This window comes from Echiichthys vipera (genome assembly GCF_963691815.1).
Source record: "Echiichthys vipera genome assembly, chromosome: 14".
NCBI lineage: Eukaryota > Metazoa > Chordata > Actinopteri > Perciformes > Trachinidae > Echiichthys > Echiichthys vipera.
In genome coordinates, this window is record NC_139839.1 from 18,034,160 (window position 1) to 18,047,243 (window position 13,084).

At 40.1% G+C, this 13,084-nt stretch overlaps 1 protein-coding gene across 1 annotated transcript in view; it reads left to right on the forward strand.

Annotated features, from left to right (window-relative positions):
- The first annotated feature begins 4,226 nt into the window (after window positions 1–4,226).
- The window catches only part of gria3a (glutamate receptor, ionotropic, AMPA 3a), a 71,926-nt gene continuing 63,068 nt past the window's right edge, over window positions 4,227–13,084 (forward strand). Inside the window, exons 1-2 of the mRNA XM_083927465.1 lie at window positions 4,227–4,342; window positions 4,770–4,928. Coding sequence (XP_083783591.1) covers window positions 4,255–4,342; window positions 4,770–4,928 — 247 coding nt within the window. The 5' untranslated portion in view covers window positions 4,227–4,254. The remainder of the gene's footprint in view (window positions 4,343–4,769; window positions 4,929–13,084) is intronic.

Here is a 13,084-nt window from a genome sequence, read left to right on the forward strand (position 1 = left end):
ATAGATTACTGCTTCAGTTGGAACGGGCTGTCTAAAGACAAGGTAATTTTTTTTTCTCAGGCTTGGCGTGATGCTGACTGTGAAAAGGAATTAGCCGTTATAGTCCTTGTATGTGGTTGTTATATCATGGCTATGAATCTGATTTCTTGATTTCACCTATATAAATGACAAATATATCATATTCTATTTTAAAGTTATCATTCGTAAGATTACAGATACCTAGCGGCCTCTTTGGCAGTAAGATGTAACTACCTGGAGGCTGGTTTTTCGGAGCCCTCCATCTCGTCACGTTTGTGGTCGCTATGCTTATGATTATTTGCCCTTCTTCACTTCCATTCGTTTTTTGGTTCTTTTTCTTTGGACTGGAAGTTGAACAGTCTTGTCTCTCCGTCTGTTTATCCTCAACTGTGAGTCAGCAGTGATTAAATGGACCTGCTCCGGTCAGACACATTAGAGCGAATCTCACTCAGATGTTGGGAGTTCACATTTCCAATTATGATACGCGCTTCAGCGACAAGCTCCACTTGGGAAAGACCAACCGCTGCTGACTGTAAAAAGTGTCACTAATAAAGTGCTGCATTTGAAATTTTGTACGGGAGTGTCGCCACAGGCACTGTATATGTTTCTCAGCAAAGCAGCAAATACAAATGTTTTCATTAGGGGGTCATGTGATCAATCACTATTGTTTTAACTCACACTTTGATAGATATTAGCTTAAAAGACAATTAAATAGATTCAAATCGTACGTATTATAGCTTTAACACGTTTAGTGAGAAAAAACTACTGCCGCAAAGTTTCTCTTTTCTCTTTTGACTGTATGAAATTATTAGTGCGGGGAGATGGGTTCACAAAGGGGGAGGGTGCTGTTATTTTTTTTGGCTGAAGGTTGGCTTGTAAGGAGGGTGTTTTTATTCATCAAAGTTAAAGATGTACTCCGTAAGAGTTTCATCTATTTAATCGTCTTTTAAGTTCCTATCTATCAAATAGTGAGTTAAAACAATGGGGACGGATCATATGACCCACTAATGAAAGCACTTCTACTTGCCTTTTTGCCAAAGATTCAATCTATGTGTCTGTGGCGACATTCGTGGGCTAAGTGTAAATAGGCCACCGTGTTAGTGACGCTGCTAGCAGCTGTTAATCTGCTCGCCCTGATTGTCACTAACAGTTATGCTGCGTTGTAATCTGAAATCAGGAATTCAAATTTCTGAGTCAGGCTTGTAGTGAGGGCAGAAGTGTAATAGGAACATGTGTGTGTACGGATTTAAAAGGGTAACATATAGGGGACGGACTGGAAGTAGAGAGGTGAATGTGTTTCAATAAAGTTTACAAAAGAGGTTCAACCCCCTTCACCACACCAATAATTGTTCTTCAGTCCCTTATCTGGTCCAGTGAAGGATCACTTGCACTCACATGCATGCAAAAAGAACAAATGACAGAAAGGCTCGGACTGCAAAACAAACAGGGAGAGTGACTTCATTCTCTGCTCAGGACGCTATCTTTACATAACAAATATTTGTTTACTGCTATATTAATGTTCTGAATGTCAAGTGCAGCCTCTTAAAGTGAACTGAAACTAATTGGATCATTCTTCAAGTGGCAGGGAACTCATATCAAGGACACGCAAACAGTGGTGTATATCTGGGAAAAAGGTCACTGTACCATCCAGACATTGTTTTCGTTCATGGAATTGAACTTAATTATAGTTCATCTCGCTGTGTCCCGTGAAAGATTAGAGTTGTATGCCAAGCATTAAATCACATCCAGATCAATAAGCACAGCCTCTGTAGCTGTTCTGCTGCGCTGGTTTTGCAGCAGTCTAAATAGGAAGCTGTAATGATTTCTACCACTCCAGCACACATATGATGTATATACCCACATACAGCCCTGTTCCAACAAATCACACTTTGTAAGCATAATTGATATTTTATTGCTCAGCTAATCTAATGGAATGTAAGAGTGTAACAGTGAGTAAGCAATGCTGAAGTGACTATAACGATTTAACCTGTTTTAAAAAAGATAAATGATTAAAGAGAATTAACTTCAGGCAGAAGAGTGGTCGTCCTTAAGAAATATAGTTCAATACCCTTATTTAAATCACATTCCCGTACTACTGCACCTTGCACTACAGAAAGTACTTTAAATTACATATTACAGTATAATAAAAAACACTATGAATTGCCAAAGACTGCAAATCAGCTATTAAACTAAGTCTTGTGGTTTGATTTGGTAAAATGCTGCAGACATTATAGTCTACTAATTTGGACAGAAGTAAATAGAACAAATTACAAATACAAATTAGAAGCGTTAAAAGAAAAAAAAGAAGGGAAAAAAAAAAGTAAGTTTATGGAGCTTACACCAAATCAGGCAGAGCTGCTCTCGTAGAAATGCATCATCCTCTCCATTACTGGAGTTAGAGATTCACTGACATCGTTAAGTCTTAAGGCCACAGATGTCCTGACAATTAACCCTATTGGTGATAGAGCTGACTGCGTGGCACGGTGTCAGGGCAGTGATAGTGATCGTCAGTCGTCTGTGATCTGCAATCTTCTCATGTCTGATTTGCCAGGTGGAGCATAACTTCCTCCTCGTGTTGATGGCGTAATACTTGGTTGGACCATATTAAATCACCGTTCAAGTCTCTCACCTCAGGTTGTTATTGCTCTTGCTCTCTGCTGTTTCTCTGAGATTCATCCAGCTTTAAGGATATCATGTTTTTTTTCTTCTATGCAAAACCTTCTTTAGACAGATGACAATATGACACGGTGACCCCACCCTCTGGAACTCTCGCCTGGCAGAGATATGTAATGTCACATCCTTGGAAATTTTCTTTTTTTTGCGATTGTGAACGCAAACATACCATAACCCGAACAACCAACAGACATTCTCAAAAAACTCCTGAGAAACCATGTGTTCACACAGCAGACGGGCTCTGTCCATCTATTATCTATCACTATTCCATTTATTTAGTTTAGATTTGTTCAATCGTGTTTGCTCTGTTTGTGTGTTAGTTAGCCACTAGCCACAGTTAGTCACATGTTCTGCCTTCATGTAAAGTGTCCTTGGGCCCTTGAAAGGTGGTATAAAATACCCCCTATTATTATTATTATCAAAGATGCAAACCATGAAAACCATTTGCTCTGCACCGATCTATTTGATTCACTGATTTAACCTATTTAAACCTATCCCTATCTCAATGACAAATTCAATACGTAGATTATTAGAAAAATGTGTATCAGAGAATACAAATTGTATACCACCGTGAAACACGGCATCATGGATCTGTAAAGAGTGTAACAAAGGTAAGTCCATTAGGATTTTAATATATAGCATTTGTGAGGCCACTTGGCAACCAGTGATTAAAAAGTGATAAATCAGTGCATTAGCTCCCACATGTACAGTCTCTGCACTCAAACACCTGCAGGGGACAGCCTAAGATTATGCTGCTATAGTGTGCAGGACTGCTGCTGCAAGAGTGCAGCCATACACATCTGATCACAACAGGGAGGGAGGCACAGACAGACAGACAGACAGACAGACAGATAGATAGACAGACAGACAGATAGATACAAATACATGTCAGCAGTAAACTATTGGTCCAAGATGCTGGTGTGTGCTGCTCTGCCTTTGCACCACACACACCAAAACCAGCAGAGGCTCCACCGCCTCACACACCAACTCTGCAGTGACGTGAGGACGAGGACGAGAGGCTGCTCTTATTATAATTCAACGTCAGACCAAGTTTGATATCCCCCCCCCCTCCCCTCTCTCTCTCTCTCTCTCTCTCTCTCTCTCTCTCTCTCTCTCTCTCTCTCTCTCTCCCTCTCTTTCTCTCTCCCTCTCTGGCCCATTTCACTGGTCCTTATCCACACTAAGGAGATCCGCTTTTTCCTCTCCTCCTCCGCCACCACAACCACCACCATCTTTGAGATAAAACACTGGCTTTTGGTTTCCAGCAGCAGCAGCAGCAGCAGCAGAGGGGCTGGCGCTGCAGTTGCGCTGGCACACGTTCAACGTGGGTGCACACCACAGTCAGTGAGAGAGAGAGAGAGAGAGAGAGAGAGAGAGAGAGAGAGAGAGAGAGAGAGAGAGAGAGAGAGAGAGAGAGAGAGAGAGAGAGAGAGAGAGAGAGAGAGAGACCCGCCGCATCTTGTGGATTTCTTTTTGCGTACAAGCCCCCATGTACATGGTTCTCCCTGCTTTCCCTCTGTCACATCCAGACCAGGAGTTATTTTTTTTACTTCTCGGAGAAAAATGTGGCGTCGCACAATAGCGACAGTCCTTGTTTTAGTGTATTTCTGGGGGGACTCGCTGGCAGGGTTTCCAAACCAAATCAACATCGGTAAGTTCAACGGGATACTCAGACTACATACACACGCCTTTGTTCACATATAGTCTTAAATAGGACACGTCTCCGCAAGTCGCACTTGATGAGGTTATTTGCATAATTCATGACCAAGTTCACTTCTCGTACAGCCAGAAGGATCCTGCGCGTCTTCTCCGTAGGCGGTTTGGTAAAAATAGAGTTGATCCAAATTGTGAAAACGTTTCAATATCTGCAGTGCATTATTATTATAGGCAGTACACATGCATTTCTTGGCGCGTCCTTTCTCAAAATGAACTGATCCATCATCTGCCTAATAATGAGTAATTGTGCGGTGCATCTCCCCCCGCTCTCTAAATAAGTAATACAGAGTTAAAGGTGCATTCTTCATGCATGTTGGGGATTCATCAGAGCGCTGCTATATGTGACATTGTCTTTCCTGCAGGTGGGTTGTTCATGCGCTCTACAGTGCAGGAGCACAGCGCCTTCAGGTTCGCTGTCCAGCTGTATAACACCAACCAGAATGTGACGGAGAAGCCCTTCAACCTCAATTACAATGTTGACAACCTGGAGTCCTCCAACAGCTTTTCGGTCACACACGCCTGTGAGTATAGTTACACATTGTAATAAACTTATGTTCTCTCCATAATAACAATAACACGAAAACTTTATGCTTGTCACTGTTTTTGGTTTAAAAAAAAAAACAACCTACAGAAAGAAAAACAAAAAACGTGATGCAATTATTATTTCCAAATTGTTCCCAGAAGGTATGATGCAGGTTGGAGTCTAACATCCACGCCCCGTAATTGTCTCATTGGCAGGCCAGTAGGACAATTACATACACGTTTGAATAAATTGGACTGATGTAACACCTTTAAAAAAACACATGCCAAATGTCTGGCCTAATATACAAACTCCTCAGCCATGCCATCCAAAACTCACCAGCTGGATGACGGAGCATGATGGCCTGTAATTGGCCAAATACAGTGATTTTGTAAATTGAGTAATTCAGCAATTCCAGAGTTGCTGGTGAGCGGCACTTAGATGGCTGTACTAGAAACTGGGGACAACAAACAGTGAATTAAGGTGTTGGCTGATCCTATCTTTATTTTTCCTCATGCTGTCTGTCTGAATATACCTGTATTCACCCTCTGTCTGAAACACTCTGTTTTAGTGCCTGTTTCTTTAAGACACCCTCTAGAAAAAGCCCAGTCTTCTCTGATTGGTCGGCTTTCTGGGGTCTTCCTCTCTGTACCAACATTGCAGCTGGGGAATGACTGTTTAAAGACACAGTTTCTGAATACAGGCTGTGTGCATATCTCTGTGGATTGAGCTTTTTGATACTTGCACAGTATTTATATAGAATCTCAACCTGCTTTATGATTAAAAAAGATGTGGAAATCTAAGTTTTTACAATATGGGACCTTTAAACAATCCCCTCTCTCAAATTAAAACCACTTGTCAAATGCACATTAGTAGCCATCATTTCGCGGCTGCACACCTGTCCATGTGTTTGAGTCCAATTTGTCAATCCATGTAATACTAATTTTAAATATCACATTAGGTTATACCAACAGCACAGTGGCGTAAATTCTCCTTGCTACACCTTGGATACCCCACTGTATCAACTGTAACATACCATAATCCATGCAGTCATCTCTACAAACATGATAGATTTGAGAGGAAGGGCTGTGGAGTGTGAGATGGCTTCATAATTGGTCTACCAGTCATTTCTCTGCCATGTATGGCACCAACCTCTGCCTGGAGAATTAATTTGTTATCCCTCTTCCCACCAACTGCAATTCACACTCCATGCTTGAGCATCAGCTGTGGCTTTCCAGGCTATGTCAGTTGCTGTAGAGACGACTGTGTTACCTAATGAAGTGAGAAAAAGGCCAAAAAAGAAGGGAAAATTTAACACAATTGTACCTTGTACATCTAGGGCTCGGCTACGATGAAAATGCAAAATGCTGTTGATGTGATGCAGTTTGTGAGTCTTGCAGGGAGGAAGCAGCAGCTTTTCACATTCACTCCTTGACGCAGTTTTGAACACAACTTTACACCGCTGGCTGCCGAGTGATTACACTGTGGCGACTGTGGGGTCAGGGAAGGGCTTTTCAGCAGTTGTCACAGAGGAAGAAATGAATATTACATGCTTGGCTCGTCAGGATCAGGTGTAAAGCACAAACTTCTACCTGGGCCGTTTTTTCATTTCACTGAGGCCAAAAGCATGCAATCAGGTGAAATTATACATCCAGCAAAAACATTTCTTGTGACGTGTCAATGAGTTGTTTTCCATCCAGTATTCTTTAACCTGTGGGTTTGTCCTATATATTCATTCAACAGGAAAATGCTTCTAATGCCACATTTATTTATTTATTATCGTCATCTCATCTTCCAGCAAGTTGTTCAATACTAAAAGGATGTGTTCCTGCCACACTGTGGAGCTCCGCAGAGTTTAACACGGGAAATAGAGGCATGTTAAATTAAAAAAGCAATTACAGAATAATTTTGGATGGTGCAGATATTAAAGATTCGGACCAAGCCAGGATGCCTTTTGAGTGAACCTGAATCCATTGTTTTTGAAAGAGGCTTACAGTTTTTCCTTCCTAAAGGATAAGAATAAAACCAAGATAATCAGTAGGATTACTTTCAGCGAGATAAGCCGATGCAAGATAAACTAGATGCTTCCCAGTTGAAAAGACCAGTAAGCAGCTCATTATGCAGACCAGCAAGGCCAGCTTGTGACTAAGACATTGCTTGGAAATGCACCAAACTCTTATTTTAGTAGTCCACATTACATAATGCCCTGCTTGCCTGGCAGGTGTCGATGTAGCAAATGAATGTGATGATTATGATTTGACACATTTCTATTCTGGCGAGTCAGGTTAATCATTGCTGTGCTTTCCCACTGATCACATTGGTAATTCTGATACTGTAAGATTAGCAAGTGTTAAGATGACTGAGATTTTTAATCTGCTTATTGCTTGTGATCTTTGGGATTGTGTACAAAACCTTTGTATATTGCATAATTGAGAGGAATTCTGTTTTTTTGCTCAGAGCTCATTTATTGTGTTTGTTGTATGGATCCTGAGTGGAATAAAGCCTGACAACACTGCTGTCCTCCAGCTGGGTCAGTATATAACGATTGTTACAAAACCCTGATGGCAAATGACTGTGTTATTGGCAGCGTGGATCAATAGGTGGAAGGTTATAGTCCAGCAGTAACGTGTTTGTGTGTGGCTCCAGTTTGTTCTCCAGTATGGGAAAATCAATTCTCACCAAGCTTTCATTTTCTCTATCTCAGTCCCTCTCTACTGATATATGGCTGTTCTCCAACTTCCGCTGGACAGAGACACTCAATCTTCAGTTTGATGCTTGCATAGCAGCTATGAACGTCTTAAAAAAAAACAACCTATAAACTGCCAATGATGCATCGCAGCAAACTATTTGCAGCCGTTGTGGCTTGATTTAATTGATTTTGACAAAGAGAACTTCACTGTGCCATTGTGTTTATTATCTCACCAATTTGTGGCTGGCTGGAGTAAATCTGCAGGATGTATTGATGTGACACCTTGCCCCAGGCCGGGACAGATGTGTGTGCATAAATGTAGAAATGGGAAGGTTATATCCATTAAGACTGAGGTCAGGTCAGGACGAGACATCGGAGACAGAGCCGGCTGAACAATGAGGTGGGAGATTACGGTGATGATAGTTTTTGGATATGGTGACAGGGCAGACAGCAGGAACAGATGCTGTATTTCATATCTTTATTTCCAAAGCGGTTACTCAATGTGTACTTAAGTGTCACACTAATTTCTGTGAGTGTAAAATGCTTGTAAATTAATTTAAATGTCTGAATCTAGCACATTTTTGTGTCCATATTTAATTACAGTAGATATTGCCATTCTATGTGATAGAAAATAGATAGATAAATAGCCACATCATGCAATTAAAAAAAACCTTCCTTATCCACTATAAAGTGGCAGCAACATCTGCTCAGACCAGATTTTTTCCAGAATTCTAACTTTTAATTTGATTAAACGTCAATGTGACAGTGTTTTTTTTATGAGTGTTTATTATAGCCACCTATCCTCCCTCTGCTGTGACTCAACCAGGGTGATGCTGCTCAGACAGAGGCTAATGTTAGAGCACTTCACTGTGTAGGCAATGGACAGTCCTACTAATGCAGCATAGACCAGTTTATGTAGCCAGATCTCCTCCTCCTCCCCCTCCTCCTCTTCTTCTACTTCTTATTCTTCTGCATTTTAAAGATTGTGGTGAATACATTAACTCATAAGATTTGTCCTAATAAGGACATTTTAGTTTTTGCAGTGATTATATGCAAATTTAATATGCTTACGACACTGATGATCTGAGCTAAAACCATCATTACTCAACATTAATTTTTGCCTCGTTATCTGAAACAGTGCAGTCAGGGGACAGAGGAGCAGCAGCAGCAGCAGCAGCACATTTAAAATTCTAATTCGTAATTTAACCAACTTAAAGAAAATGTGTTTTTAGTAAAAACATAAAGGGAAAGGATCAAGTCATGTTTTTCATAGTTGGCTGTATACTGGATTATAAACTCTAATAAAAGAAAAATACAAAATGTAATTATTCGTTTATTAATAAATTAATAAAACGATCAGAAGCTCTAAGGTTTCTGGAAGTCGGATGATTAGAGCTTTTGAAAATACTGTAATATCTAAAAGTAAATGTCAATTTGGTCCTGCTTTTCACAATTTCTGCTGTCGTTAGTGTAGTAAAACAAACATGCTGGAACAATAAAAACAACAGACTTGGATCCATCATAACCGTGAGAACTCATTTAAACCGACAAGTCGTGAATGATGCATGGGACAAGGTTGTCAAATTGTTTGGCCTGAGAGGTGAATTCTGCATGATAGTTTCTATCTTAAGCTGCTCTTTGGTCAGAGCAATACATGCGCACACAACACATTATTATTTAAATGGTTTCTATAGTAGCATCAAAATCAACAAGGTCACTGATAATCAGAGCAATAAAACATTGTGCACACCTAAATTAAATTATTAAAACCTGTGCACCATGAAAAACATATTCACCATCTCTGCATATAAATATTTGGACAAACAGACATCTTGTTTCTGTGTGCACCATATGAACAGAAAGAGGCACTTATCCAAAACCATGTCTTTTTATCATGACGCACCGATAAAAATATTACTGCTACTGCAGCCAGAGCCCTGTCACTTCGGATGACCTGCCCCAAGTTGACAAGTGCTCATCCTCAGATTTGTCATAGCGTTCTCATTTCGGAGCGTAATAAAAACATATACGCTTTCAGAATGTCTTTAGAATAATTGAATCTAACGAAAGCGTCATTTCACTTGCAGGCAATGCCCTTTACTAACCGATACTTTCACTGACATGAACACATACCCTTAGTTTAATAAGAGGGTGTATTGCTGTAGGGGAACACAACACTCATGGGTCATCATGCAGCACAGATGCTTCCTTTAAACAAGGGAGCAGTGCTGCTAAAGAAATTGCCCCAACTACAACAGAGGCTTCTAAATATCAGTTGACTGAAGACATCACTGCAAAAAAGCTACATGCATAGGTCCAAACAGGCTCACAGCTCACAGCTATTATAAGAAAGAATCTTATTTCTCAAACTGAGCTGCTCAATCCCGGCTCGTCGTCATGTTTTAAAATGGCGGAACTGTACTGAATAGGTTCGGGGGCAAGCCACTGGAGATGTGCAGTTATGTTTTTCATCCTGTGCATCAGAATGTGCGTACATGTCAGCGCTGTAACCGAGCGACGGTGATCACTACTGACAAGCTACAGTGATGCTGCAGCACTTTGTTGCAGTCTTACACAATGTCCTTCAGGGAGGCATGCCTCTGAAAGCCCTGCTGCTTTTGACTAAATGTTACCTGAGATGATCCAAGGACAACAAGCTGGGAAGTACACGGAATAACAAGAAGGGAAACCAAAGATGCCGTTAGGGCAGTGAATAATTAAGAAGGGGTCGCTTTCACAGATTTGGACAAGTTGAATCAGCCTCAACTGTTGAATGAGAAGAAGCAAAACCCCTTCATGTCCTGAAAAAATTCAAACCTCATTAGTTTATCATTCATTTTTTATAGACATGCAGATCACAAAAATCTTCAGAATACAGAATCCTACATATGCATACAGTATAATACCAAAAGTAGGGAGTTGAAAAGGTTAAGAGTTTTATAATTTATATTAATTAATAAAATGAAATAATTTCATGGACTAGAATGAAGAATTTGGATGTTATAATGTGTTAATTGAAACTAATTTGCTTACAGTCATTACATTTTCAGAATGACTCATTTTTCTTGATATGTTCTTGATGTGAATCCATTTGTTCCTGTGTCTTCTGCAGCATAACAACATTTTTAAATAGAGTGTGTTGAATTCCTCTGTCTCTTGTAATAGTGCTTCTTGGATGATGTTTTGCAGTATATGCAAAGCATGTGTAGGTGGAGTGTTAGCAGCGCTTTTTCTGTGGTGCAGTGAATATTAAAGCGTATTCTTCCATGCAAGACTTCAGTAGCCACAGGCCATGTCTGTGTATCGCTGCTGAAGATTTCCTTCTGTCATATTCTTTTAGCATGTGGGCTGAATCCAGTTGTATTTCTCAGATTAGGGCTAATCCACCAGTGTTGCCCCGATCTTTGCGTATGAGTATCTGCTGGGGGTAACCCGCTGTAAGCAGATGTGTGCTTTTACAAAGCTGTAATCTGTAGAGAAGAGGGAATTCCAGCCAACATGCAACCACACCGCCTGAGGAGAAACACCTACTCAGGCTTTAGTCCCTATATGCCCTCTGCTTTCTCTGTGGTTGGTCAACTGGGATGAATTGCACAACAATGCAGACTGTAATGCGGATACAAATATGAACCGCTTAAATGTCATAACACAGAGATCATTTAAACCTGATGTACTTCGCCTCCGGTCAGATTTTCATCTCAAAACACAACATTTACTGGGATTTTATCGTGAAATTGAACTGGCGTATCTGAACGTGCCTTTCAGTATAATGAGTGCAGCTTGAGACGCTGGGAAGAGTCACTACGCAAATGCTCATGTGCAGTTTCAGAAACCTGCATGAGCATTTGGTTTCTTTTTTAATTTTTATTAGCAATGTTCTGTGAATGTCAGTCCGTTGGTCCACAACTATTGGATGAATTGACATGAAATTTTGTACGCACATTCCTACTGCCCAGAGGATGAGTCATAATGGGTGTGTTGATCCCCTGATGGTTTCCTCTAGGGCCACCTGCAGGTTTCAATTTCGGGGGTTTGACTCAAATATCCTAACGACTGGTGGAAAGATTGTCATGAAATTGGATTGGAAAACTAATGAATTTCCCATCAGCCTCAGCTGCACTCCCATACCGTAAAAAAGTGAGGTACCATGTCTTTTTTGATTTTGAAGCAGATGGAGGTGCTGCATAAATACTCTGAAAGCATCAGAACGCTCAATCCACAGAGAAATGTGGAAATTCAAAAACTATGCCTTTAAAAGAGCCGTTAGGACTTCTGTAAGGTTGTGATGTCACAACTATACTATATAAAAGAAAAAAGTGCTGTTACAGTGCTGTTACAGTCATTCTTCTGCTGCAATGGCGGTGCAGATGTTCAAAACCTGGAGAAAATGAGCAGAGTGGGTGTTTTTGGGAGTGGGTCTTAAAGAGACTGATAGTCCGCTAAGCTAAGATGGTAAACGTAGTAAAGTAAGTAAACACATTTATTATTATTTTCATGTTACGTATCACAATGAATGCAATCTGAAAATTCATTTGCAAAACCCTTTTTAAAATCAATTAATTTGCAGTACAACAAAATTATGTTCTAAAGTGCATTGTGAATTACGTTTTATGTCAGTGAAGTTTCCATTTTAATTTTGACAATTGTGATGAATTTTCAAACACGGAAATTAAAATAGGTTGACAATGTAGGTTGAAATCTATGTTTGGGGTTGTCCATCATAATTTACGTATATAAACTAGCTCAAAAAGTTTTGAAGGAGGAAGATGTCCAAAAGTATTGGAACAGATCGTTTGAATCACAGTGTTATTAAAGGTCAAACACTGTAATGGATTCATGTGGAAGTCATTGGTGGATTTTTGGCATTTGGCACAGAACAGAGATCTAATTATATGCTTTGGAAACAGACATCAACCATGGTTGTGTAGGGAGGTGTGCAGTTAATTACTTGTTTAGAGAGAGTTTGGGGCTGCGGTGACCTTAAATATATGTTTTCAATGTTGACCTTTTATTTGACATGCTAATTCAAAACCTCAGCTGCTTTATTCCTGCAATCAGTACCAAGGTAAATCGAATACTGACTTTTAACCTTTTCATGTCTTTCTGCAGAGACATTGCACATAAACGAAGTGCACTTTATTTTTTTTATATTCCTGTGCCCAACAATTGCACTGGAAAGTGACCCATAGGGCTTTAATTGGATAAAATCAGAAAATATTATTATCATAGTAACAAATTATTTCCCTGCATCATGATCTGTAAAAAAATAAATCCTTTCCCCCCTCTCACAGCCCAAAGACATGCAGATCACAAAAATCTAGAGAATACAGATTCCTATATATGAAAAACTACAATACCAAAAGTGGGTAATAATATGTTTTCAACCAACCTCTTCAGTGTTATTGCCCGCTGTCTAGTGCATGCTGGGAGGGCTTGAGCCCATTCATGTCTCTGTTAAAGCAGAAAAT